A 25,719-nucleotide genomic window follows, 5' to 3' on the forward strand; every position below is an offset into this window, starting at 1 on the left:
GCCGCTGCCACCCCGGATGACAGAAGGGAGGACAGCGCTGGGCTCAGTGGGGGGCCGGCGTGCTGGAGGCACAGGTGGGGGGGGGCCGCTGCGCTGATCCGGGCCAGCGGGTCACGTGCTGACCCGCGACGGCGCCAGCGGGAGCACCGGGCAAACCCGAGATGACCCGAGCGGATGAGGAAGCGTGACGGGCGCGCGGTCGGCGGGCGCGGCGGCAGAGCCAGGCAGACGGCAGCGTCAGCCAGAGCACAGGCGTCTCCTAAGGGAGGCTCCGCTGTCAGCGGCAAGAACGAGGCGCGGGGTCAGGTGTCCCCGCCCCGCTCCCAGAGGAGGGGACCGGCGCAGCTTCCCAGAGGCCCAGCCCGCCCGCTGGCAGGCGACCGTGAGCCAGCGGTACGCGACAGGCTGGTTGTAAAAATACATCCCACATCTTCTGCCAAAAAATGCGCTCCACCTACTTCCGCCGACACTTTCACTCTGCTGCCTCCCAGCCCTCCGGCTCCCCCCGCACTGCCTGCTCGCCAGGCCCCACTTCTCTCTCTGGCTCTCGTCCTCCCGCAGGGCAGTCAGCCCCAGGCCAGGCAGCTCCACTCCTGGCACGAGGGGGGGGGGGGAGCCAGGAGCAGCAGGAGCAGGGTGCAGTCCCACCGGGTCGGAGCGGGCTCCCACATCGCTGGCAGCGACTCGCAGAGAAAAGGAGGAAAGGACAGGGTTTGGGGCGTCGTCAAAGGCTCGCGCCTACGTGGAGGCAGAGCGGGGTGGCGAGCGACGGGGTCACGTGAGGGAAGCCAGTGCAGAGTCGCAGGCAGGGTTCACCTGCGAACACTGAGGCGGCTGACACCGGCGCAGCCAGAGGGCGGAGCCCCACAGCCGCGGGCCGGAGGGACCGACCTGCCTCCGGGCCCTGGTACGGAGGGGTCTGCAAGGGCTCGGGCTCCCCGGGGGAAACTGAGGCTCGCCGCCACGCTCCGTGTTAGAGGCAGGGGAGGGAACACAGCCCCACGAGCCCGTGTCTGCGTGAGGGGATGCTGGCGTGCAGGTGGAAACACCCCCCGCGGGGGACGAGACGGGAGTTTCCGGACAGCTCCTGATTCTGACCCTCCAGCTCGGGCCGGAAGCCTAGCTCCGAAGGCACAGCTGGCAGTGAGGGGTCAGGACAGCTCAGACACGAGGCGGCAGGGCACGGAGAGGGAGGCCTGAGCATCCGAATGCTGCACGGCGGGGCTCTTCAGACGGGGCGGGGGGGAGGGGCTTCCACCAGCCCCGTAACCTCAGCACCCCGAACCCACGTGGGCTCCGCAACACTGAGCGAAAGGGGAGGATGAGATCAGTCTCCCCACTCGCTGCTTCCGTGCACAGGCGTTAAGGCCCATGCGCCTTGGGTGGGGGGCGGGAACGAAGGGCACTACCTGGACCTGCTGTGGCACCAAGGACCACGCCGCGCTGGGTGCAACGAGAGTCCGCGGGTCCCCGCCGATGCCGCCACGAGCCACAGACGGTCGGGGCAGAGCGAGAGGCGCGGCGGCAGCAGCGGCGGCGGACTCGGAAAATCACGGTCCGGCAACCCACCGGCTCACGCCAGAACCTGGACGAGAAACACGATGCCGACACCCTCAAAGTTCTCCACTGTGATCACTAGTCACAGACAGAGAAGCACTGGCCGCGCAGTGGCGAAAGCTGACACGCGCCCCCTGGGCCGAGCACGGCTGCAGCCGCCAGGACCGGCGACGGAGCGCAGGGCCACGCGAGCCTCCGGATCCGACCGAGGCTCGACGTCCGCGCCGCCCCCGACCCGAACCCCGACCCGAACCCCGACCCGGCCCGCGTCCAGAGGGAGCGCCACGTACCGACCGCGGGGCGGCCCCTCCCATAACGAGCCTGCACTCTTAAAAATTACCAAGTTCTTCAAAAACGAAGACTGGGAAACTGCTCCAGAATGCGGGCAAGTAAATAAACATAAACACCAAGTGCAGCCTGCATTCCCGGGACTGAATCTCCAACCAGAAACTTTTTTTCATTTGCTATATAAAAGCGTCATTGAGACAGTTAGTGAAATTTTAGTAATGTCTCTGGATTCGCTATTAAAATTATACTAATGTTTCTTTCCCAGTTTTGCTAATGGTACTGTAGTTACAAAGAAAATGTCTTTGATTTCAGGAAACAAATATTTTTGAGTTTTTAGAAGTAAAGGGACATCAAATCTCCAAGTTACTCTCAAATGGTTCAGGGGAAAAAAACCCAGTATGTATGTGAAAAGAGAGAACGGTAAAGCAGTGTGGCTGAATGCTGACATTTCGGGAACACAGGAGGAGGATATTCGGCGATTCTTTGCTCTACTGCGAAATTTCTCCAAGTCTGAGATTACTTTCAAATAAAAAGCTAAGGATGAGGACGCTCAGTAAGATGAGAAATATTAGAGAATAAACACCCCGCCATGAGGCCGGAGTGCTCTACGGTTTTGAGTTCTCTGAGACAGGCCCATTTTCAAGCTGCACCCACAACACACAGAACCGGCGTCACGCCACCCGGCGCGCAGGACACCAAGGGTCGCAAAGGCTGAGTGACCTGTGCGGTACGAGGCAGCGGTAAGGCAAACCCAAAACCCGGCCCACTAAACTGCCCCCCTAACTTCCACCCCTTCTGAGGGTGAACTGAATTATTATTCTTCCCAATTCACACGGACCTCGCCCTTGACCTCTAATTAAACGATGCTCATTTTCTCGTTATTTCAGGGGTTGATCTCACTCTTCTGTCGAGCTAATTACAGCTCCGAGGACACCCAGTCCCCCCCCCCCCCCCGCAGCGCACTGCGCTCCCGGCCACGGCACAGGCCCCTCGCTCGGGCTTTGCCACCTGCTCCGTCCTTCGGGGCCGGCTGACCCCAGGCTCCTGCTGGAACCAGCGCCCCCCCGGGGCGGCATGGCGTGCGGTCAGCAGCTGCGGCTCCAACGCCAGAGAGAAGTGGCTGAGCCCCGGCCCCGCCGCCTGCTGCGCGAGGCGCTCGCCTGCCTCCTCTGACACCACCATCCCCTCCGCCACGCGGGGTCCACAGAGGGCCGTGTGGAGGGTAAGTCAGGTGGTGCAGGGGGGTGTCTGGCGGGGGCATGGGACAAGCGCGCCCTAAATGCCACGAGGTGCGGAACACTGCACCTGGCTAAGGATAGGGTACGAAGAAGGCTGGAGCCAAAAGAGGGCGAGCACACAGCAGAAATGGGACCGGCAGCTCTTAAAGAGGCTGTCGCCCAGGCCGGAGGCCGGCGCGCTGGCGGGGACGTGGCGAGGGGGGGACTCTGTGCACTGCAGGTCAGCTCGCCCGCCACGCACGCCGGCTCGGAGGGTTCTCGGAAATTACGAAGACAGCTGCCAGGGACCGGGCCAAGCCGCGCTGGGTGCGCGGCCAACGGAAACGGAAATGCGCATCAGGAGGTCGGCACGGCGCCGGCCGTGACAGCCAAGGCACGGAGCCGCCTGGGCTCCTGTCACTGGGTGAGGATGGGGCGGAGGGCAATGCGGCCCCGCGGGCACTCGGCGCAGGACCGTCAGCCAGGCGGGGGGCTGCTGCGCGCGCCGCGGTCCCGTGCGGTCTGAGCAGCCGCTCGCGGAGTCGGGGAGACGCTGCTGAGGTTGCACGCAGACAACTCGAAGAGGAGTATGCGCCGAAGGCCTAAGGCTCGGAGCGGCGACGAGAGTCGATGTCCCTGGATCACAGGCTTCCTGCTCACGAACACGCTAGACACTGTTTTCCCACGAGAAACAAACAGCAACTATGTGTCAGCTAACGATTTGGTCTAAGCATCCGGGACTATTTAATTGTATCACATCAGCAGTTGTACAGCTTAAACTCAAAGTTAGATGTCAATTACGTCTCAAGTGGAAAAAAAAAACCACTCCGCACGAGGCCACTGCACTAACCGCGGGGGGGGGGGGGGCTGCAAATAGAACTGACTTTACTTGTTAATCATACTTTTAAAAGGTGGAAAAAAACCGAAAACAATGACCACAGAACTGAATATGCAAAAACAATTATTAGAGCAGAATGAGGCAGATGCCAAACCAAGAGCTCAAGACCCCGGGTTCCAGAGTCGGAACTGGCCCAAACCAGGCCCCAGGCTCCAGAAGAGGAAGACAACAGATCAGCAACAGACGCAAAGTGCAGGGAACACGAACCCCAAAATCCTCAGCAAAGACTCACACATGCGACCCAGCCACGCATCGAGAGGACGGCACGCCATGCCCAAGGCGGAGCTGGCCCAGGGTGCAAGGGTAGTTTAACAGGGGAAAATCAACCAGATAACACAGCCTAGGAACAGAACGAGGGGCAAAAACTACATGATGATCTCAATGGACACAGAAAACGCATCTGACGAAATCCAACACCCTTTCACGACAAGACATCAACACTCAAAGCAGGACGAGAAGGAAGCTTTTTTAACCCGGTAAAGGCCACCTACAAAAACCCTGCCGCTCACATCGCACGCATTAAGACCAAGCGCTTCTCCTCTAAGATCAGAAGCCAGACGAGGCCGCCTGCCTCTGGGTCTCCCACTCGCCACTGCGCTGGAGGTTCCGTCAGACAAACAGATCGAAGGTGCCGAGATTGCACAGGCAGTTAGGAAACGATCGCTACTCACAGACGCGCTCTCGTATGTAAAAAGCCGTAAGGAACACACATGCACTGCACACACGCACACACGCGCATGCACACGCGCAGAGAACACTGGAAGCAGCAGACGTGGGCGGCGCAGGTGTGGATGCGGGACCAACACACACAGCCGGCCGCGCCCGCGCCGCCACGAGGAGGACCTGCCGGCACCGGCCGGGGACGCGAGGCAGCGCGCATGGCGCGACTCCGCTTAGGGCAGTGCCCGGGTGGCCCCGCCTGCCGTGACGGGGGGCAGGGCGGGGAGCCGCTGTTTGCCGGGCGCAAGGTCCAGCCTCACAGGCGACGGAACCGGGCGCATGGCGGCGGTGACGGCGGCGCGGCGCTGGGGATGTGCCCATACCGCGGAAACGTCTGCTCAGAAACGGGTAGAACGGGAAACGGGACATGCCAAAATTCAAAACGTTTGCGCTTCAAGGGACAAAATGTTTAAAACGTGAACAGGCACCCTAATCAATGGAGAAAATATTTGTAAATCGCGTCTCTAATAAGGGACTCGTGTCTAAAAATATAAAGAACTCGTGTCTAATAAAAACATAACCAAATTTTAGGATAGGCCCAGGATTTAAATAGCGATTTCTCCAAATCAGACACACGAATGGCCAATAAACGCGCGAAAAGATGCGCATCACTCGTCACTGGGGACGCGAGCCCCGAAGGACCCGAGGACGGGGCCGCCAGCCGGCTGCAGGGGCGCGGGTCGCGCCGCGGCTTCGGGGACAGCGCAGGTTGGAGGCCGAGCGCTCGCACGCCGAGTCCGCCCTGGGCGGGGGCTCCGAGTCCACCGTGGGCGTCGCTGTGCCTCACGGGCAACGGCGGGCCGGCCGGCGCGGTCCAGCTCCACGGCGAGACCTCCTGGCCCGCGGAGAGCGCGCAGCGCCGACACCGGCTGCGGCTGCGACGTGGGAGCCCTGAGCGCAAGCAGCGGGCACCCAGCCCCCGGGGGACGCCCACGCAGCAGAGGCCGAGCCGGCGCTGCCCGCGCACTGCGGGTGCCAGCACGGTCCGGAATGAGGCGCGCGGCACTCGCGCAGCTCACGGACCACGGTGAAAACCACTGAGTCGTGCACCGTAAAAGGGTGACATTTATGGCGTGAATTTTCGCTCACGAAAGCTGCTATAAAACAACTGCGGGGGAAACTGGAGGGGAGGCTTGGAGGGGAGGACAGGCGGGCGGGAGGGGGAAGGCGACAGGCTGAATGCACTCCGCGGTTCGGGCGCGGACTCCAGTCACTGGGGAGCCGGCGAGGCTTCCGCGGGGCCGGAGTGGCACACCCAGAACCGCAGCGGGGGGGCCGCCCGGCCGCAGGAGGCGCGCGCTGTCCCCCACCTCCTTGGGGTGGCGCGCGAACCCTGTTTCTCTGAGATCCTTTGTGTGGCCAACTGTCGAACAGTGAATGAAGTAACAGTGAAGTAACGCTTAAACAAAGGTAAAGTCCATGTCTATTTAACCCCGCAGGGCACTGTTTCCTTGTGCTTAAGCGGGATACTTCAAAAGAACAGAAGGGACCAAAGTCAACACAACACAGATGTCAAAATTACCAACGTGTTCAGGGGTGCCGCAGCAAGCTGCTGGATCGCCGCCAGCTGACTCCACACCGCCGGCAAGAGCCGCAGAACGAGGGACCGGGCTTCACCGTATTTGTTATTAAACAAAATCCAATCAATCAGCTTGCAGGAAATATGCTGTCAGGTTCCAAGTACCCAGTCCCGCGACCGGGCTCCCACGTGTTCTGAACATTCCAGCAGGACCCGGGAGCCCGCTGAGTCACGGTGGCACGACGCGCCACAGCCGCACGCCGGCGCCTCGGCCCAGGCGCGAGGGTGCACGCGGGGACGTCTGCCTGAGCAGCTCACGCAGCGCACGCGGGTCGTCCGAAAAATACGGCCGCCTCAGGAAGAGACTTAAACTATATTTTCACGTTTGTACGTCTTGTTTTTTTTTTTTTTTTTAGTGGAATGTTGCTCCTTTTGAATCTTAAAATTTCCCTTTTAGTGACACAATTCAGCTCCTCTGACACTCTCCCTGTGACACAACATTTCTTCATCTCTGGGGAGCCATGACCCTTTGAAATCGAATAAATACTAATGGCCTTCTCTCCGTCTGTCTGTCTGTCTCTCCCTTTAAAGCACACATTCGACTTTTCGAACTACTTCATGCCATCTGGGGTCCCTCTGCAGAACCCGGGACGAGGCTCCCTGGTCAAAGGGGCATTCTTTTCACAGGCTCAGGCCCTACGTCACTTTCTCACCAGAGTTATAAGTTTGTCATTGATGGAAGCTGAAAACAAGCAGCTCTGGTGTCCAACGCTAAGGGAGCCACCTCGGAACAACCCTTCGCAGGCTGCAATCGCCGCAACGGACCAATTCACACATGAAGACCTGCAACGACTATAACCTCAGCAGCTTAAATCATGGCTCGGTTGAGGCTGCCTGCTCGGCACGCCCTCAGACAGACAGCAGTTAGCGAGAAGGTGCGTGCGCCGGGCAAACCTTCAGCTGCCTTGCTCTCACGTGGGGGTGGGGGGGGGGCGCCAAGAACAAACACATCCCCTGTGTGACAGCCCTGCCAGAAAGCTCCGACCTGGGTCTGATCACCCAGAAACCCCAACAAATCCCACTGAAGCTGGCAAAAGTGACCCGTCCGCACTCTTCCAAAACGTCAGTGTCGCGAAGGGGAGGAAAGACGCTCCTGACGTGAGCAACCTGGACACCTAGACACGGCCCCACGTGGAGGGACTGAAGGACAAGGACAGAGCCGGGCCACTGGGGGGCTCGGGATGTGCGCCGAGCAGCACGGCCACAGCTACCCTCCCTGGGCGTGCCGGCCTGAGCGCGGCCAACGGTGACGACCGGTAAGCCTCGGCAGACATACGGGTGTTCCCTGCACCTCTCCTGCTGCTCTCGGGTTAGAGGGCTTCTTCACTGCAAAGCGAGGACATTTCCTCGTGCCCTAAGCCAGCCGAGCAGAAGGCCCGGGACGGGTCCACTGGCGTCTCAGCGACTGTCAGAAAGCCCGCCTGTGGAGCACGTCCGCTCGCACTGCAGACTGGCCTCGGACGCCCGAATTCCCGTAAGGTTGCCGAAAGGCACTCGGGTTTTTTATGATTATATTTAAATTTTCCAGAGGGTTGTTACGCATTGTTAAAGTTAATCTTACAGCTTGTGATTCATTTATTCTATCAACTCGTATCCCACGTGGCTGCCAAACTGAGCTAGAAGGAACCCTGTGGATCTGAATTCGCTGGCCTCCAAACCACATCACGGGAAAACAGGAAAGCTCAGCGAAACCAGAGGGTTCCCTCTCCAGCCGGAGGCTGAGGGATGGCGAGGCCGGCACCCCCCTTCCGCGCCCCGAGAGCCAGCCCTGCCTGACACCTGCTGCCCCTCGTCTTCTGTTCAGCGTCTGCCACAGGCAAGTGTCCGAGGGCACTACAGCACCTTTAACGACTCTTCTTGTGTGATGACATTTAATAGTTGGTTTAGAGAAAAGAAGAAAAATAGCGTAACAGGAAGCACGTAACTCCTGCCTCAGACAGCGTACGCTACGTCATAGCAAATTCATTACTACGATGGGCACGAAGTATGGGTAACTGTTCTTACAGTTTCAGAAAGGAGAAACCAAAGTTATCTTCTATCTGTTGGGCAATATAAAATACAACCCTTGGGAGAACCCTATAGCGGAGTCGAAAGGCCTGTCATTATTTGCGAATATGACCCCGACAAGGTCACGGGCTATCCTGGCCAAGCCTTCCCATTTGTGAAATGAGGTCAGAGCACTGCCTGGTCCCCATCCAACATCACGGTCCCGCTCCAAGTGCTCAGGAACTCCCGGCTCTGGCCTCTGGAATCTTCTAGGCAAGTCAGATGAGTTAGATTTTTTACAACTGGAAAGTGTAACTTCTCTCCCCAAACGCCCAGTTCTGTTCTGACCTCTCCTGTTTCGGCCGTCTCCCGTCCCTCCAGATGGGGGGCCCTGTGCACCCAGACTCCACCCACAGTGGAGTGGCCCCGGCCCGGCACCCCTAGTACCGTCTTGTCTCTCCCACACCAGAGCTATACAGCCCCCCATCTCACGTGACAGTTCCCCGCGAGATTATGCAAAAAGGCAGGACCAGAAACTCTCCACCCCCCCCCGCCCTGCCACACAAGGGGACTCCCTGCTGGTGCAGCCCTAGCTGCCCCGCCCTGCCCCCCTCGCCCCCCCCGCCCCCCCCCCCGCGGTCTAAGCTGACTGGCTCCTCCAAGTTCAGCTCCAGTGGCGATCGCCCCTCTGCCCTCTGCCGTTACAGTTCCCCCTGTCGAGCGTCCTTTAGGGACGATTTTCATGGCCAGTGGTGAGGACAGACAGCTTACCTAGGGCGGCCCACTAAATTTCTCTCTGGTGCCAGCTGTTCCACTGACACTGCTTTGAGGACCTGCGGCTCAGCAGAGGAAAAGGGGAACGGCGACCTTGACATTCAGAGCGGCACTTGTCCGGACCGGGAGCTGCACGGTGGGCTCCGGCCGCCCACGGCGTTGCCGCTCACGTTAACGCTCGGAGGTGGCCACCGACGGGGCAGTAAGGACACGAGATCTAGGAGAGGCTCTTGCCTCGGGGAGAGTGCCCCACGCCCCCCGCGGGGGAGTCCTCAGGGCGACACCTGCAGGCAGCGGTGCCGGCCGGGCCGGGTGGGGCTGCTGCGGGCAGATGGTGAACGCTCCGCAGAGCGCAGGACACGCGAAGCACGCGGCGCCGGCCCAGACGCCCGCATGGGCAGGCACGGCGCCTGCGGCCCCGCCCCCCGGACACGTGCGGTGAAGCTGCAGGCCACCAGCACCCGGGGGGGCCGGAGGCCTTGCGCCTCCTCCCACTGCCCGTGGTGCCGCGCCCGAAAGTCACCCACCCTCTCCGAGCCTCGGCCGGTGACAGCACCCGCCTCGCAGAGTGACCGGGGTCAGGTGAGTCCACTCGATCTTCGGAACAGGTGGGCAGGAAACATTCCATAACTTAGCCCCCCCTGCCCCCCGGGGGCGCCCAGCCTGGCATGGGGAACACAGGACACGCTCCAGGAAGGCCGCCCGACGGGACAGCGCCCTGACTTCTGGGGACGGCACGCATGGAAAGGACAGGGCCACTCCTGACGGGGAAGCGGGGTGCACAGCGCCACCCCGGCAGCTGAAAGGCGTCTGCCCGCCTGGCGGCATCTCTCTCCCCTGGAGCACGCTGAACCCCGGGGCGACGGCCCCCACGAGCCTCAGCACACGCTGCCCCCCTGGAGCACGCTGAACCCCGGGGCGACGGCCCCCACGAGCCGCAGCACACGCTGTCCCCCTGGAGCACGCTGAACCCCGGGGCGACGGCCCCCACGAGCCGCAGCACACGCTGCCCCCCCGGAGCACGCTGAACCCCGGGGCGACGGCCCCCACGAGCCGCAGCACACGCTGCCCCCCTGGAGCACGCTGAACCCCGGGGCGACGGCCCCCACGAGCCGCAGCACACGCTGCCCCCCTGGAGCACGCTGAACCCCGGGGCGACGGCCCCCACGAGCCGCAGCACACGCTGCCCCCCCGGAGCACGCTGAACCCCGGGGCGACGGCCCCCACGAGCCGCAGCACACGCTGCCCCCCCGGAGCACGCTGAACCCCGGGGCGACGGCCCCCACGAGCCGCAGCACACGCTGCCCTCGCTCCTCCTCCACGCCCGTGCTTCCTGTTCGTCCCTTCCGACCGACCCGAGACCCTCGAGCAGGCGCATGACAGGGCACCGGCCGGTGCCAGTGACTTATGCGCGCATCACGGTCCTACTGGGCGGTACCTGCTTCCTGTTCAGGAAAAACACCCAACTCCTCTTCATAGAGCCCAAAGGGCCTGCAGACCTGAGCGACCGGCTGGCCGCTGCCTGCGGTTTTATAGATCAGGCGCAAAGGCCGAGAGATTCCTCCGGAGCCAAGGTCACGCAAGCGGGGAGCTGGGATTCAAACTCCCAGGCGCGGCTGATACAGAAACTGAGTTCTGTCTCACGTGACAGCAGACGAAAGCCTAGAAAGCCCTGTAGGAATTACACTGATGTAGTTACCTGACCAGGCAAAAACGGACGGAGACGCAGATCCAGCTCCGAGCTCCTTTCTGCTGCTGAAATTACACCTGAGAACTCCACGTGTTTTAATGGTTTCATATCTAAAATGTCCTTAATAACTTCTGACAACAAAAAAATTTAAATGTCCACCTAACAGTTAAGTTGGTGGTGTCAGACTCAATTTTCTTTAAGTGATCCCGTCCTTGTTTTGAGTGACATAAAATCTTATTTGGCAACCCAATGATGCCCACCTTTCACCAGCTGAACAGATTCTTCCATGATCCCTTTAAAAGATTCCTATCTCAAGAACGTGAAAGAGCAGCGATTTGGAAGATTCTGTATAGTGAAAAACATCCCAAATATTTGAACTGGGTGTTAATTATCTCAACGTAAACCTAAAATTTACAATCATCAAGCACAGACTACACTAGGGAGAAATTTTGTTTCATTCTGTGGACGAGAAAGCAAGCTGCTCCCTCATTGGGTTAATCTAGAAGTTTCTCAGAATGTCCCAAACCCACGCAAAAGAAAGCAGCGGACAAGAAAGGAAAAGACCACAACGCAGAAAACGTGAAAAAGAGTTACATACAATGCAATGCCCCGACACTTGGGCAAACACAACTGATAAAATGACACAGTTCCATAAAGGCGTCCTTTAAAAAGCAACAATTCCCTTCCTGGCGATTCAAGTCACGGGTGCAAGAGCACCCAGGCCCTGTACGGGTGATAACCACTTACAGGGAAGAGATTTTCAATTGTACTGGCCCGTAAAAAGAGCACACACGGAGCGCAGACGCGAACGTAGTCTCAAAAGAAAACAAAACGCAGTTTCTGCTTGGTAAAGTTCAAGGGCAAAGCCGGTCCCGGTGCAACAGAATGCGCCTGACTCCAGCGTTGGGAGAAAGAAAAAAAAAATGCGAACACATAGTATCTTCTTATAAAGGCAACAATCTGAGTTACAAAGTAATAACGGGGAAGCCAAAACAGTTTGACAGCCCGCCATAAGGGCGGCCTCGATCCTGAGTCACACAATGCCTGCAACCATTTACGACAGTAATTAATGCGCAAGTCCCCTAATTAAATTCTAAAAGGGGGAGAACGCTTTAACTAAGTTTACAAGAACTGCTTCCCGCTGGTCCCCTCCAGCCCTCCACCCCCCGCCCAAGGAAGGGACACGCGCGTCACTCTGCATCTCCCTGCAGTCCCTCCATCCAGGGTCCCCTGCGGCCTCATGCTCCCTGCGTGCGCGAAAGGCGGCGCGGAGCGACTCCGCGACCCGCGAGGGGCGCGCCGAGCGGGGCCCACGGCTCGCGCGGCGGGCGGCGGCCGGCGCGCCCATCGTACCTGCTGGGGCTCGTCTCCACGTCTTTGGTCGCTTTAGCTTCCAATTCTCTGCAAGAGAGAGAGGGAGGGAGGGAGAGGGATGCGCGTGAAGCCCGCGCCGCGGCGGCGGCGCCGGGGGCCGGGGGCCCGGGGGCCCGGGGGGCGGCCCCGCCGCGGGGCTGCGGTGCCCGGCGGGCGGGCGGGCGCCGCGCATCACCGCGCGCGGCGCGGCGGCCCCCCGACTGCCGCCCGGGCCCGCGGAGGGGCCGCCGCCCGCGCGCCCGCGGCCTCACCTCATGCGTGTAAAGTGCACGGGCGGAGGGGCGCGGCGAGCCGGGCCCGCGCGCCTCAGGCCCTGCGCAGCGCCGCGCGGACAGGCCCGGGCCGCTGCGCCAGCGCCATCTTCCCCACGACCCGCCGCCGCCGCCGCCGCCGCCGCCGCCGCCGCCGCCGCCGCCGCAGGCCCCGGCCGGAAGTGGATCCCCGCTCCGCGAGCGCTTCCGGGGCGCGCGGCCGCCCGCCTCAAGATGGCGCCCGGCGGCTGCGCCCGGCGGCTGCGCCCGCGGCAGCCGCCGCGCTCCGGGCGGGCTGCGGAGGGGTCGCGGCCGCCGGGGGCGCCCCCAGAGCGGCCCGGGGGCGCGGCCTGTGTCCCCGCGCCCCTCCCCGCCGCCGTCCGCCGCGACGCGCGTTCCGTCCCTGTCCCCGACTCCGCCGCCGCCCCTCCCCCACACGCCAAGAAAAAAAAAAAAAGGAAAAGGAAAAATCGCGGGCGCCGCCGTTTCGGGCCCCGCCGCAGCCCGCCGAGAGCCGCCGCCGGGGACGGAGCTTGACCTTGGGCGGGTCGTGCGACCTCCGGCCCCTCCTCGGGCCAGCGGCGCGACATCGCAAACGGCCGAAGCGTCCGAGGAGACGCGGGGGCTGGAGAAGCTCAACGACCCGGGTGGGAAACCGGGGGACGGCCTCGGGGGCATGGTCACGCCAGAGCGAGGGGACAGCCGGGCGCCCGAGGGGCCCGCACGGCCGGGAGCGCCGGGGGACGGAGATGCCACATGGGCACACACGGATGCGAACGTGGCCCGGGGGCTCCAGGGCCCCACCAGCCGCCGGGCGGGTGCGCCCGTGCCCACGCGTGGGGACTCGCCGGCTCCGGCGCGCCCTGCCCACCTGCTCACAACGCCTACGTGGAGGGGATTCCCATGTCCCTCTTCCTAAACCCGGCCTTCCGCGGGCTTCAAAACGCGCCCGAATCTCTCCCACCGAAAAGAAAGGACGCCACCCTTGCTCCCAGTCCCCAGCCTCGCCGGCCGTGGTGTGGGGTGCACAAATGGAGTGCGGGAATAAACGAAGGCGTAGAGTCCTGAGGCACGTGCACCAAAGTGCCGGGTTTCTTCTCAATGTATCTGCCTTTCTGTCTCGTTTTGTTTCTATGCAATGAGCACGTAAAAAAACAATCAGGTTTACAAAATGTAAAACGTTGGGGGCACCAAATAAATCCTCATGCCTTTTCCTGCCATCATCCCTATGGCGAGTCATCTACACATAGATTTGGTTTGGTTTTCTTTTATGGTTCTTGTACTTAAAATGTTAAAAATTATGTTACAGTATTTTTTGGAGTTAAAAAATACGAACCACAATATGCTTTCACACTATGTTTGTGAATAATTTTCCACAACAGCATAAGGCAATGAAAACAGTAATATTTATCAACATTTACACAGCTGTTAAGATTAGCTGACTTAAAAAAAATTAGACTATCAGGTCTGAATAACTAAGTGGTTCTCAACTGGGGTGATGCACTCCGTCTTCTCCCAGGGAATATGTAGCAATGTCTGGTTCCTGGTTGTCACAATTGGATGCTACTGGTACCCAGCGGGGCTGAGGCCAGGGATGCTGATAAACATCCTACACTGCACAGGACGGCCCCCCACCGCAGGAGTGCCTGAGCCAAAAGGCCAGTAGCACCCAAGGTTGAGAAACCCTGGAAATAGCCCCAGCCCCAGGGAAATTGAGAAGATATGACGACTCCTTGAAGAGTCTTCCAGAGCAGTTAGACGCATCCCATATGACCCCTCCAGGGCCGCATTACGAAGCCATGCTAATCACTCTTTCATTGTCTCTTATGCAAACCGGCTACATGGATGGAGGTCACAGACGCAGGATGAAGCAGTGTAAGACCAGCAGTGACTCCTCGGCAGGGACCTGCTGAGGGAGCTTCTCTCGTGATCCTCTTTCTGTGCTAAATGGTCCCTCTACTGAACCGCCATCGAACAGTCTGGCAACTTTCCCTAAAATCAACAACCGGACGAAAACAAAAGTGGTCTCTGCAAGTTCCTCCCAGGTGCTCACCTCCCTTGCCAGCTCTCTCCTAACTGGGCTCCCCAGCTCCTGCCCCAGAATTACTTTTATCAAGGTCACCAATGACCCTAAAGCTGCCAAACTCGGGGTAACTCTTCTGCCTGGACTTTGATTTACCTCTCAGCTGTGTTTGCCACAACTGACCACTCGCGTTCTTCAGGGCGACACTCGGCTTCTTGGCAGCACATTCTCCCGAATTCCTTTTTGCCTCCCCACCCATTCCTTACTTCTGTCCTTTGCCAGGATCCCTTGCTTTATACCATGTAAAATGTTGGAGGCCACCTAGCTCGGTTCCAGACTTTTCCCTCCTCTATGTCCACTTTCTCCTTGGGATGGGCGATCCCGTCCATTCTCTTGCATTTAAATACGATTTCAATGCAGATGGCTCACATTCGTATCTTTAGTCCATGGCTCACCTGTGTGCCCCCGAATGCCAAACTGACAATTTGTCCACAGAACAAATATTAATTGAGCGCCCACTGTATGCCAGGTACTGTCTTAGGGCCTGGGTCTCGTGCACATGTGAGGAATTATTCTCGTGGACTGAGGCTAATGAGGCAGACAGGGTTTTCGAAGGCAAACTAGAAAGCGTACGCTTACAAACTATAACAAGCACACAGAAGAGACAGAATGTTATTCTAAGGAACTTAGGAACACATAACACAGATGGGCCAAAGAAGGTTTCTTTGGAAATGTAAAGCATGACCTGCCGGCTGAAGGATGACGGACAGTCACCCAGGACACAGGATCAGCAGAGGAAAGGTCTCGGGCTGGAGATTTGACTTGGTGAGTCTTCGTTGTGGATGCAAACAGACGTCGTCCTGTATTTAGCTCTAACTCCACTGGAGCCGCCATTTTTATTTTTCTTGCATAATCAATTAGGAACAAAACCAGAAGCAAGATCCTCTAGAGAGTAATGGGTTTCCTTCACACGGCTCATTTAAGTAACCAAATGTCTCGTTCCACGACACGCATATTCCCCAGATTAAACTCATATTGGAATACTTTGCATGCCTCATAGTTGAAGTCTACAGTTTGCGAATTTGTGTATGAGGTTAAACGACTTTTCAACAATGGCTTGTATGGAATAGTTAAGGAGAGATAAAATGTCCTTTGCTAAGGAAATGCTCAGGATGGTGTCTGTGGGAAGCCTCAGCAAGGCAGGCAGACGTCGCTGGCCCCGCCGTGTAGAGTCGCCACTACAAATACAGTTGCCACAGCAGGGCCACGTCGATTCCTCCCACACCAAGACGCGGAGTGACGTCGGAGACACGGTTTTTCTGGAATAGAGAAGAATGCCCAGTGAAGCTCCCAACAACTAGGAACCAATTCTCCCTCGACTTTCGTGGCAATTTCATCGCTGGAAATTTCAGAGTCTATCGCAAGGGAAAAAAGTAAGGATTTCAGTCCTCAGATAATTGTTATTCCTTTGACCTATGTAAATAGCCAGGGGGAGGGGGAATTCTCCATTTGGGGGGCTGTCCCGATCCAGCACACACACATGCACACCATGGAGAAAACGAGGCGCCTCATAATTAAATCATTTAAAGACAGTGGTTAAGAGAAAAATCTTAAAACCAGAAAGAGAAGAACACATGGTATAGACCACAGAAAAAAGAGTCAGGTGACAGTTGACTTCTAGTTAGGAACAATGCAAAATTCTATTACCGACAAAAAAGTACTTTCAAAACTAAAGGTGAAACAAACACTTTTTAGGGTTAGAAAATCCAAAGGAATTGTCGCCAGCCACTCTACTATAAAAAAAATGGTGAACGAATCCTTCGGAAAGAAGGAAAAGGAGATGAGATAAAAATCTAGATGATACGACGGCAGAGAGCCCTGCAAATGGTACTTAAATAGGTAAATCACACATGAATATGGAAAAAAAAATTTTTATTAATCAACTATCACTAAAAGATTATTGACTGTTTTAAACAAAAGTGAGAAAAAATTCATTGTGGAGTTTACAACATATGCAGAAGGAAAATATAAGACAACAATAGCACGAAATCTGGGAGGGGAGAAATGGATATATCGTTGTAACATCTATTTACCAGGACGTAATCTACTGCTTAAAGACAGACGGCATGATAACCATAAGCTTTTTATACTAGGAATGTATATGAAAACCCTGCAGCAACCACTAAGATAACACAGCAGAGAGATCTAAAAAGCCAACCAGAGAGTAAAACAGTGTAAGCCGAGGGTCCGGCTTTGTTTTTTCATGTGGATATTCAGTTTTTCCATCACCCTTTATTAAAAGACTGTCTTTTAACCAGTGAATGGTTCTGACACACTACAAAAGAGTGAAATGGAATCATAAAAATCACTCGACTAAAAGTATGCAGCGGGGGAAAGAAGGGAAATGGAACAAATAGAAAAGAGCCAAACGTGAATTTCAAATCTACTAAGTCACATCGAGTGTAAGTAGTCCACACATCCAGATTCAAAGGCAAAAATAGACGGTATGAAAAAGACGGATCCACCTGTATGTTGCCTGTAAGAAGCTCCTTCGAAATACTAAGACACAAACAGAGCTTAAAAGCAAAAGGATGCAAAAGATATGCTAATACCAATAAAAAGAAAGCTAAAGTGGCTATCTTACTAGCACACAAAATAGATCGGGGAGCAAAGAATATTCCTGGGGCGAGGGAAGAAAGGTCAGTTCACGCAGCAGCCATCACAATCCTAGATTTATGCAACTACTGGAAGAGCTTCGAAATACAGCAAAATAATAATAATAATAATAAATAATAAAAAATTTGAAAAAGGATGTAAGAGCAAGGATAAATAGAAAAATCTGCAATTGTAACAAAAGATTTCAATGGCCCTCTCTCTAGAAGAAAATATGGAAGAAATGTGACTTTGGATAAAGCAACGATTTCGTAGTCACCGACAACATCATTTGTACAACATCAAAATTAAGAACTTCAGCTTTGCAAAAGACATTGTTCAGGGAATGAAAAAATAAGACCCAGACTAGGGGAGAATATTTGCAAATCACGTATCCGATAAAGAATTTGCATCCAGGGTATATAAAGGAGCCATAAGATTCAATTAAAAAAAAAAAAACTATTTTTTAAATGGGCCAAGGATGTGAACAGACATGTCAGTAAATAAGATAGACACACACTTAACTTAGGGACGTGCAAATTAACACCGCACAGAGATACCACTACACCCCTGGAAGAATGTCGCTGCTGAGGCTGTGAAGTAGCCGTAGCTCTCACGACCATTGGCGGTCACGTAAAATTATTCGATTACTTTGGAAAGCCATTTTGGTAGTTTCTTAAAAAGGTGAGCACACACCTACCATGTGACCCGGCTTTGACAGTCCTAGCTGCTTACCTGAGAGGAAGGGAAATGTTTGTCCACAGAGATCCTTGTGCATGAATATTCGCGGAAGCTTCATTTGTAACGCCCCCAGACTGGTAACAACCCAACCGTCCACCAACAGAAGGATGAGTAAACAAATCGGTACACTTCCACGAAATGGAATACTCGTCAACACTTGAAAGGAATGAACTAACAATACGCAGAACGCGGAAGAATTTTGAAATCATCGTGCTGGCGGAAAGAACTCAGACCGAAACAACGTACAAACTGTATGATTCAAGTTATATAAAAATCTAGAAAACGTGACGTATGCTCCAGTAACGGAAAGTGTATCAGCGCTTCAGGATGGAGCAGATGCAGGCGAAGGCCAGAGGAAGAGATGGCAAAAAGGCAGGAGAAAACTTCCAGGGATGACGGATATGTTTATTATCTTGTTTGTGGTGATGGTTTCGCAGCTGTATACTTATGTTAAAACTTATCAAATTATGCACTGTAAACGTGGGTGTCAATGGGACTGTTTCCAAAAAAAGTTTGACGGGGAACAGGATATTTACATAATGAAAAAAAAGTTGCCACGAAACACTTGTGAATGAAAAAGAGAACGAGGGACTTTACACTAGAGAAGCAGACAGACACCCACCCCCTTCCATCGAGTGACCGAAGCCACTGTCAGGAGGGGGACTCTGGAGACCTCAGACCAGCTGCGTCGTGGGGTGTTCGCAGGAAGGAGAACCACGCCCAGCCGGGCTCCCAGGGGACCAGGCGCCCGGGCGGGGAGCACTCATATTTTGAGAGGAATCTTTTCTTCCGCGCAGGGGGTCTCAGCGATGGCGTAAACCGCGTCGTAAACCGACGTGCTGCCGCCCGGGCCTCGGGGTCCCACTCACGGAGCACAGGCTGTCATTCCTGAGGGCCCGGGGTGTTCAGAACCGGGACGGGGCACTGGCTTCCACTCAGTCACAGCTGCATTGGCCCGTGAAAGAGTCAGCCTGTCCCTCGAAGCTTTGGAGCCAGGCACGGACGTCTCTCTCCCTCGCAGCTGTGAAAGCTGATGGCATCTTTTTTCAGCGTAAGGAAGGCCGGTCCGCCTTATTCTTCAGTGCGGCCACCTTCGTCCATCGTCTGAGCTGGATCTTCCGGGCGGTTTGCTGCCTCCCCTTGCACTTTCGTGATATGGAGGTGGCTTCTTCCTGTAAACCACTCGAACCAACCTCTGCCAGCCTCGAACTTTCCTTCTGCAGACTCCTCCCCTCTCAGCCTTCACAGACTGAGGAGAGTTAGGGCCTCGCTCCGGGCGAGCCTTCGGCCTAAAGGAATGTGGTGCCTGGCTTCCCCTTCTACCCAGACCACGGCAGGTGTGTCCACTGCAGGGACACTTCCCGTGCCCCTTGGGAGCTCCTCTGTGTCCGCAGCCCGGCTGACGGCCTCTCCCGGCTCTCGACTCGCCCTCCTCGCCGAGCTTGGTCATTTCTAGCTCTCGATTTAAAGTGAGAGACGTGAACACGTGGAGGCCATTGCTGGGCTATTCACTGGCCCAATCTCGACACCATCGTGTCTGCGGGGACAGGGAGGCCTGAGGGGGACAGCAGGGGACGGCTGGTCTGGGGAACAGTCGGGCCGTACACGACATTTATCGACTGAGTTCACAGCGCCCTAAGCGATCGTGCTTTGTCACGTCCCCAAACAATTACAACAGTGGCACTCATCACAAGTCACTACAACGAACGCAACAACGGCGGAAAAAATTTGAAATGTTGCGAGAATCACCCAAACAGGGCGCAGACACACAAAGTGAGCGAACTCTGTCGGGAAAACGGTGCCGATGAACGTGCCCCACGCAGGGCGGCCGGGCGCCTCCCGCTTGCGGCCCACGCAGCGCCCGCGAGGTACGAGGAGGAGAGCACGAGGAGGCGCCCGTGCCGGCTTCGCGGCCGCGCCCGGGCCTGGTTCTGGATTCAGACCTGTTTCCTTCCTCTGTTCTCCTTGCGTGCCGATCCCGAGCCGCAGGGTCACAAGGCGCCGCGCCGCATGCCGGGGTTAATGCCTCGCCGCGGCTTTTCGTCTGCGGAATTTTCCTGGCGAGTCTCGCTTGTTTATTCTTTCCATGTGAACTTTAGACTTAGTGAGTCTGTTTCCAAAAAAAAAAAAAAAAAACCGAAAAACCTCAGAACATATTTTTTATTGATATAAAATTAAATGTAAAGCTTCATTTAGAGGAGACGCACTTTCTCACACCAGTAAATCTTCTTCTTGGTGAACTTGGTATGTATTTTTATGTTGGTGCTCTTGGAAGTACAATATTTTTTTCTAGTTTGTTTTCTAGCTTTTTTTTTTTCCCTTCCATGAAACATAGAGACGCTGTTGAATTTGGATGTTCGTTTTATTTTTCCAGTCGTACTCTTGGATTGTCTAGATATGCAATATTACCTGCGAATGATCATCGTATTGTCTCCACTCTGCAATTCTTAAACTTCTATTTTAACCTTGGTACATCTAGACTAATGTTCGATAATAGAGGCAATTTAATCTCACTTCTCCTGTCGCTGACTTCAATGGAAAATGCTTGTAGAGTTCAGCCTCGAACACAATGCATTTTTTTTTTTAGCTTAAATATGTGTTTATCACTCCAATAATGGATGTTGATTTTACTAAGTACCGTTCTGGTCTCTAAGAGGGGCCACGTGGCTGTCCTCCTTTACCCAGTGTGAAGGGGTCCCTCACTATCTGGAGGGGGGGAGGGTGTCCCACGCAGACCGGGCAGGCCGGCTCTCTCTCAGCCGCCCCACTGACTATTCCGGTGACCTTGGGGCTTCTCAGCCTCTCTGCGCCTTCGCCACTGCCTTGGCAAACCAAAGTCAACAACAGCACCTCGCTCAAAGGACCGTTGCAGAATCTGAACGACTGTGTATACATTCAGAGCGCGGACACCGCCTGGTGCATCATCGCAAACGCCCTGTGAGGGTCGGTCGTCGGCACGGGCCGGCTGCCGTGCTGAGCGCTCGTTGTTCGGTGGTTTAAACAAATGGAGCTATGCATTTATGGAAGTGTGACGCGCAGCCGGAGGAGTGCAGCCGCCGACACACACGCGGCGGCCTTCGCCACGTAGGTCCCTGCGCGCCCGTGGGGACGGGAAACCGCCGGCCTCACCGCCACCAGGATGCGGCGCTGGGACACGGTTTTGAGATGCTGCTGGACTCGGGTCTGTGTAGCAATATCATGCTGGCGTCGTGGCACCGTTTTAAAGACTCTTTTCTTTACGTATGTATTAGGCGGAGCCAAACCGAATTCTTAATATTCAGCGGTTTGGAATGACAACAGTAACAGCCGCATTCGAGAAGATTTAAATTAATGGAAGGCCGTCCGGGAGACTTAGCATCGATGAGACGGCAACACTCCTCAAACCGATCGAGAGATGAAACACAATCTGTATTGGAATTCCAGGCGTATCCTTGCTAGAAATTGACAAGCCAATGCAAACATGTATAAGGAAATGTAAGGGACGCAGAATGGCCAAAATCATCTTGAAAAAGAACACGATGGAAGGACTCATAGTTCCCAATTTCGAAGGTTACTACAAACCATAGTAAGTAAACGGTTTGATCCCGACATACGGATAAATGTATAAAGCAAAAGAATAGAACCGGGAATCCAGAAATACACCCTCACGTTTATGACCAATCGATTTTCAACAAGGACGTATAAATAACTCAGTGGGGGACAGAGCAGTCTTTCAACAGATGGTGCCGGGCCGGCGAGATGCTCGAATGCTAAAGAACGAAGTTCGATCCCTACCTCACACCGTGTGCGCACAGTAACTCAAGATCGATCAAAACCCTGCACGTAAGAACTAAGACTGCAAAACTCTTAGCAAAAAAAAAAAAAATCATAGCAGTAAATCTTCATAATCTTGGGTTTGCGGTGGTTTCTTAGACGTGACGCCAAAAGCACAAGCAACGGCAATGCAAAGGAGAAACAGATAAGTCGAACTTCATCCCAGTTAGAAACTTTGGTGCCTCAAAGGACGCTACGGATTACGTGGAAAGACAATCCACGTAACGAGAGAAAATGTGCAAATTACGCATTCGGTGAGAGACTCGTACCTAAAAAAATAAATATAAGAAACTGTTACAACTCAGTAACGAAAAGACGCGTAACCCGAATAAGAGATTTGCAAACGATCTGTATGGACGCTTCTCCAAGGAAGATACTCAAATGGCTGGAAACGCACATGAAAATATGGTCATCGTCATCGGTCATCACGGAAATGCAAATGAAACCCGCAGTGAGGTATCACGTCACATCCTCTGGGATGGATATCAGAGTAATAAATGGAAATACAGCCAACGAGAGGTGACAAGGACGTAGAGATACTGGCCCCGTCATCCCCTGCGGGCGAGGATGTGAAAGGGGCGGCCGTTAAGAAGTTGGACACAGAGCGACCACACGTTCAACTCCGCCTCTGGGGACGCGTCCAACAGAAATGGGAACGTGTCCACACGAAATGCTGTACGTAAATATTTCCAGCAGCTCTATCGACCAGGTTAAAAAGCAGAGCCAACTCAACGTCTGGCAGCCGACGGGTCATAAACCAAGGCGATATGTCCGTGCGATGAGATGTTCTTCGGTCAGAGAAAGCAGGGAAGCGCCGATGCCCGCTAGGACACGAACGAGTCTTGAAAACGTTGCTAAGTGAAAAAAGCCGGTCAGAAACCGATCGCGGGTTACGTGGTTCCATTTCCATGAAATGCCCAGAGCAGGCAAGTCTATAGAGTCGCAAAGAGGATTAGCAGTTGCCCAGGGCTGGGGCAGGGGATCGGGGGATTGGGGAGACGGTTAGAGGAAATTAGGCTTCTTTTTGGGGGAGGTGGTAATGGGTTATGACGGTGGTGGCACAACTCGGTGACTACAGCACACATCACTGAACCGCGCGCTTTGAATGTGTGACTTGTGGGGCGCGCGCATGGAATCTCGATAAAGCCGTCACCCAAGACATGTCGCTTTCCTACTGTGCAACGTGACACCCTCCAGCATCTCAAAGAGCACCCGGGTTCTACGGTGTGGCCGGAGCTGGGATCAAGCCCACGGGCGGAGCCGGGCAGAGGCGAGGAAGGGTAAAGGCCACAGGCGGGAGAATTCAGGGAAGGTCCCACGGGGCTAGGTTAGCGGGAGGCCGGCTGGCTGGCTGAGGTCGGGGGCGGAGGGCGGAGCGGGAGATGCTGACAAACGGGGCTGATGGGGGGCACTCCAGCGCCCGGGCATCTGGGCGGGGAGTCGCTGGAAGGGGCCCCGTCTCCTCTCCCGGGGACCAGCAGGAAGGAGGCGAGGGTGAGTCCGGATGCGCGTTAGTCAATGGTGCAGAGAACTGCTTTCTTTCCGGCCTCCATTTTCTCTGGAAAGAGGGCAAAAATCCTTTCTGCAAGTGACAGGCGAGCCGTCCGAGGGTCTGAGGAGGCGGTTTGAACCTAGGAGAGTTTGGGGGGCAGGGCGAGGGAACTCTGGGGCAGGGGCCCGCCGGCAGGGGAATGAATTCCGACCCCGCCCCCGGCGGCCCCCAGGGGGGCCATGTCCTCCTGAGTCATCGCGGCTTCGGGCCACACACCCCGATTCTTCCAGTGTTACTCATACCTTTGGCACTGAGCCCCCCACTCCGCAGGGCCTCCTCTTGGCTGCCTTCCCCCCAGGACTGGATGTGCTCCCTGGGAAGGGTGAGTCACGCCCGCCTCCCCAGTTCTGGACCCCATGCCTTCATTAATGCAGCCTGTGGTGGCCAGAGGCCGTCTGGCAGCCTCGCGGCGTGGGGTCAGTGACAAGCAAGTCTGAAGGGCATGGAGAGACGCGTTTGACAATGGGTCGGCCCCCCGTCAGCCGCCAGGGGACGGGGGGGCAGAGAGCAGCGGTTCGTCTACCATGCAGGCGAGCGGAGAGCGTCCGACGGTGTGGGGCCGGGACCGGGCGTGGGCGCGCGTGGGACGTGGGACGTCCCCAGACCCAGTTTCTCACTGCACGACGCCGGCCAGGCAGGTGACCCGTCCGTCACCTTGGACCTAGCTACTGAGCGCGGCCAATCGCGCACACGTCACCTGTCGGTCGCCTGCCCGGGATGTGCCTCGGCCGAGGACTCGGGTGAGTGAGACGGTGCCGCCGCCTGGAGTCCACACCCGCGCAGCTGGGGGCGGCGGGCGGGGGTCACCGCCAGCCTGAGCGCGCCTCCTGAGCACAAAAGCCAGGACGATCCCGCACGCCTCCAGCAGAGCCCTGCGGACATCTCCTCGGCAAGGATGCGCCCGCAAGCTCACCGCTGGCCTCAGGACGGAGGAGAAGGGGGCGGGACACAGTCCTCCCCGGAGCAAGACACGGAAGAATCAGAGGACGGACGGGCGGGCACAGGCGCCGGCCGGGTCGGCCGCGGTCTGCGCTCACGCTCAGAGTCACGTCCACTCCGATCACGGGACTAATGAAACTGTCTCCCCCCTCCAGGGCTCAGGCCTGTGACCGGGAGAGGGCAGCGTGGGAGGGTCACCCAGGACTACCCCTTCCCTCCCGCCCGTCAGCTCTGAGTGGAATAAGCAGGAATTATTGCAGCAGGACCGGAATTCCTCCCAGGACACTTCTCAGCTGTCACACGCGTGCAGAGAGCAGAGGGACCCCGCCCGTCAGCAGCCCCCTTCTGTGGCTCTGGTTTGAGGGAGGCGCTCCCCCACCCCCGCCCTCAGCCCCTCGCCCCTGATGGACCCCAGGCACAAGGGGTGGAGCCTGGGACAGGTGCTGAGCCCGCCCGCCCACTTCCCCTCAGTAGGCTACCCGTGATTGGTTTAGGGTCAAATCAATCATCGGATTGAAAATTAGATCTTATACTTTAGCGTGAGGAACCGGTAGGGGAGGCTGAGAATGGTTTGGAATCACGTCGCGTCTTTGGGAAGTAAGATGTTCCGGGATGAGTCCCTCCACCCTTGCTTACCCTTCACTCGATGGTTCACTCGTCTTTAGCACCTGTGGCATCACGGCAGCAGCCTGGTCGCCAGAGCCGAAGTCCGCAGAGCTGGAAGCGCCCGAGGACCTGCTGCGCCGTGTCCCCCGACAGGACCCGTCGACAGGCAGCCGATTTGATGAGGCCGGCTACCCGTAAGCGGGGCGCCCTCCTGGGGACAGCAGGGCATGTTGACGGGCTGTTCTCAGGGAGCGACTCCAGGGGAGGCCTCTGGGCACTGTGGCACCCGCGAGGGTGTTCGGGGTCAGTGCCGAGCCTGGCCGCCACGCCTCGCCAGGTAAACCAGTCGTCAGAGCTGAGTCGATCGTGAGACTCACTCGGTCCAGCGCTTTGCCTGACGAGCCGAAGAAGCAGACCCACTTTCCCGTGCCCACGTCGACGGCCTCAGCTTCAGGAACTTCGGACGGCTCCCACGCCGTCGCGGGGTGGGGACCTCATGGCCAACGCAGCCGGTGGCGAGGGGCCGAGCCGGAGAAACCGAGACGGAGAAGAAGCACCACGCCGCGACCCACGTAGGTCATCAGGCTTGGACCGCCTCGCTTGGGGGCGCGATGAAGTTCCCTCCTCAAGCCAAGCCAGCCGCCCCGGGCTTCTGTGACCTGCGGCAGGATCGCCTCCTGTGGGTGGGCGTCGAATCCGGGCGGTCGGGGGCAGGGGCTGCAGCCCCAGAGCAGCCGGAGGTCGACCCCCGCCGCTCCCCCCGACCCCTGCGGCTTGCTCACCTCTCGGCCTCACCCCCGAGAGTTTCCCCCGCTGATAAAGGGGGAAGAGAAACGGTCGTGGTGTTTGTTAAGCGAGCGGTGAGGGTGGCGGTGATGCGGGGCCCAGCACCTCGGGGACCGGGGAAGCCACCGCGCTTGGCGGGTTTGTTTTTCCCCTAGATCGAATGGAAGCCCCGGGCGCGGGCAGCTCAGGCCGCCGTCAGAGGCGGGTGGTCCCAGGGCTGCCCGCGGCTCCGCCGTCCGGGTCCGTGTGTGGTGGTTTTCCAGGTAAGCGGCT

General features: G+C 56.9%; 1 protein-coding gene and 1 long non-coding RNA gene across 2 annotated transcripts in view; both read right to left on the bottom strand.

Moving 5' to 3' along the window:
- Window positions 1-25,719, bottom strand: part of TNRC6A (trinucleotide repeat containing adaptor 6A) — a 98,801-nt gene that overhangs the window by 42,789 nt on the left and 30,293 nt on the right. Inside the window, exon 4 of the mRNA XM_036225862.1 lies at window positions 12,063-12,110. Within this exon, the coding sequence (XP_036081755.1) occupies window positions 12,063-12,110 (48 nt within the window). The remainder of the gene's footprint in view (window positions 1-12,062; window positions 12,111-25,719) is intronic.
- LOC118606509 lies at window positions 15,012-24,151 on the bottom strand. The gene is made up of 2 exons (XR_004952477.1): window positions 17,745-24,151; window positions 15,012-15,676 (listed from the first exon to the last, which is right to left on the bottom strand). It is a non-coding gene; the product is annotated as an uncharacterized LOC118606509 (long non-coding RNA).

Source organism: Rousettus aegyptiacus, unplaced genomic scaffold (genome assembly GCF_014176215.1).
Source record: "Rousettus aegyptiacus isolate mRouAeg1 unplaced genomic scaffold, mRouAeg1.p scaffold_m13_p_8, whole genome shotgun sequence".
In the NCBI taxonomy this organism is placed as follows: domain Eukaryota; kingdom Metazoa; phylum Chordata; class Mammalia; order Chiroptera; family Pteropodidae; genus Rousettus; species Rousettus aegyptiacus.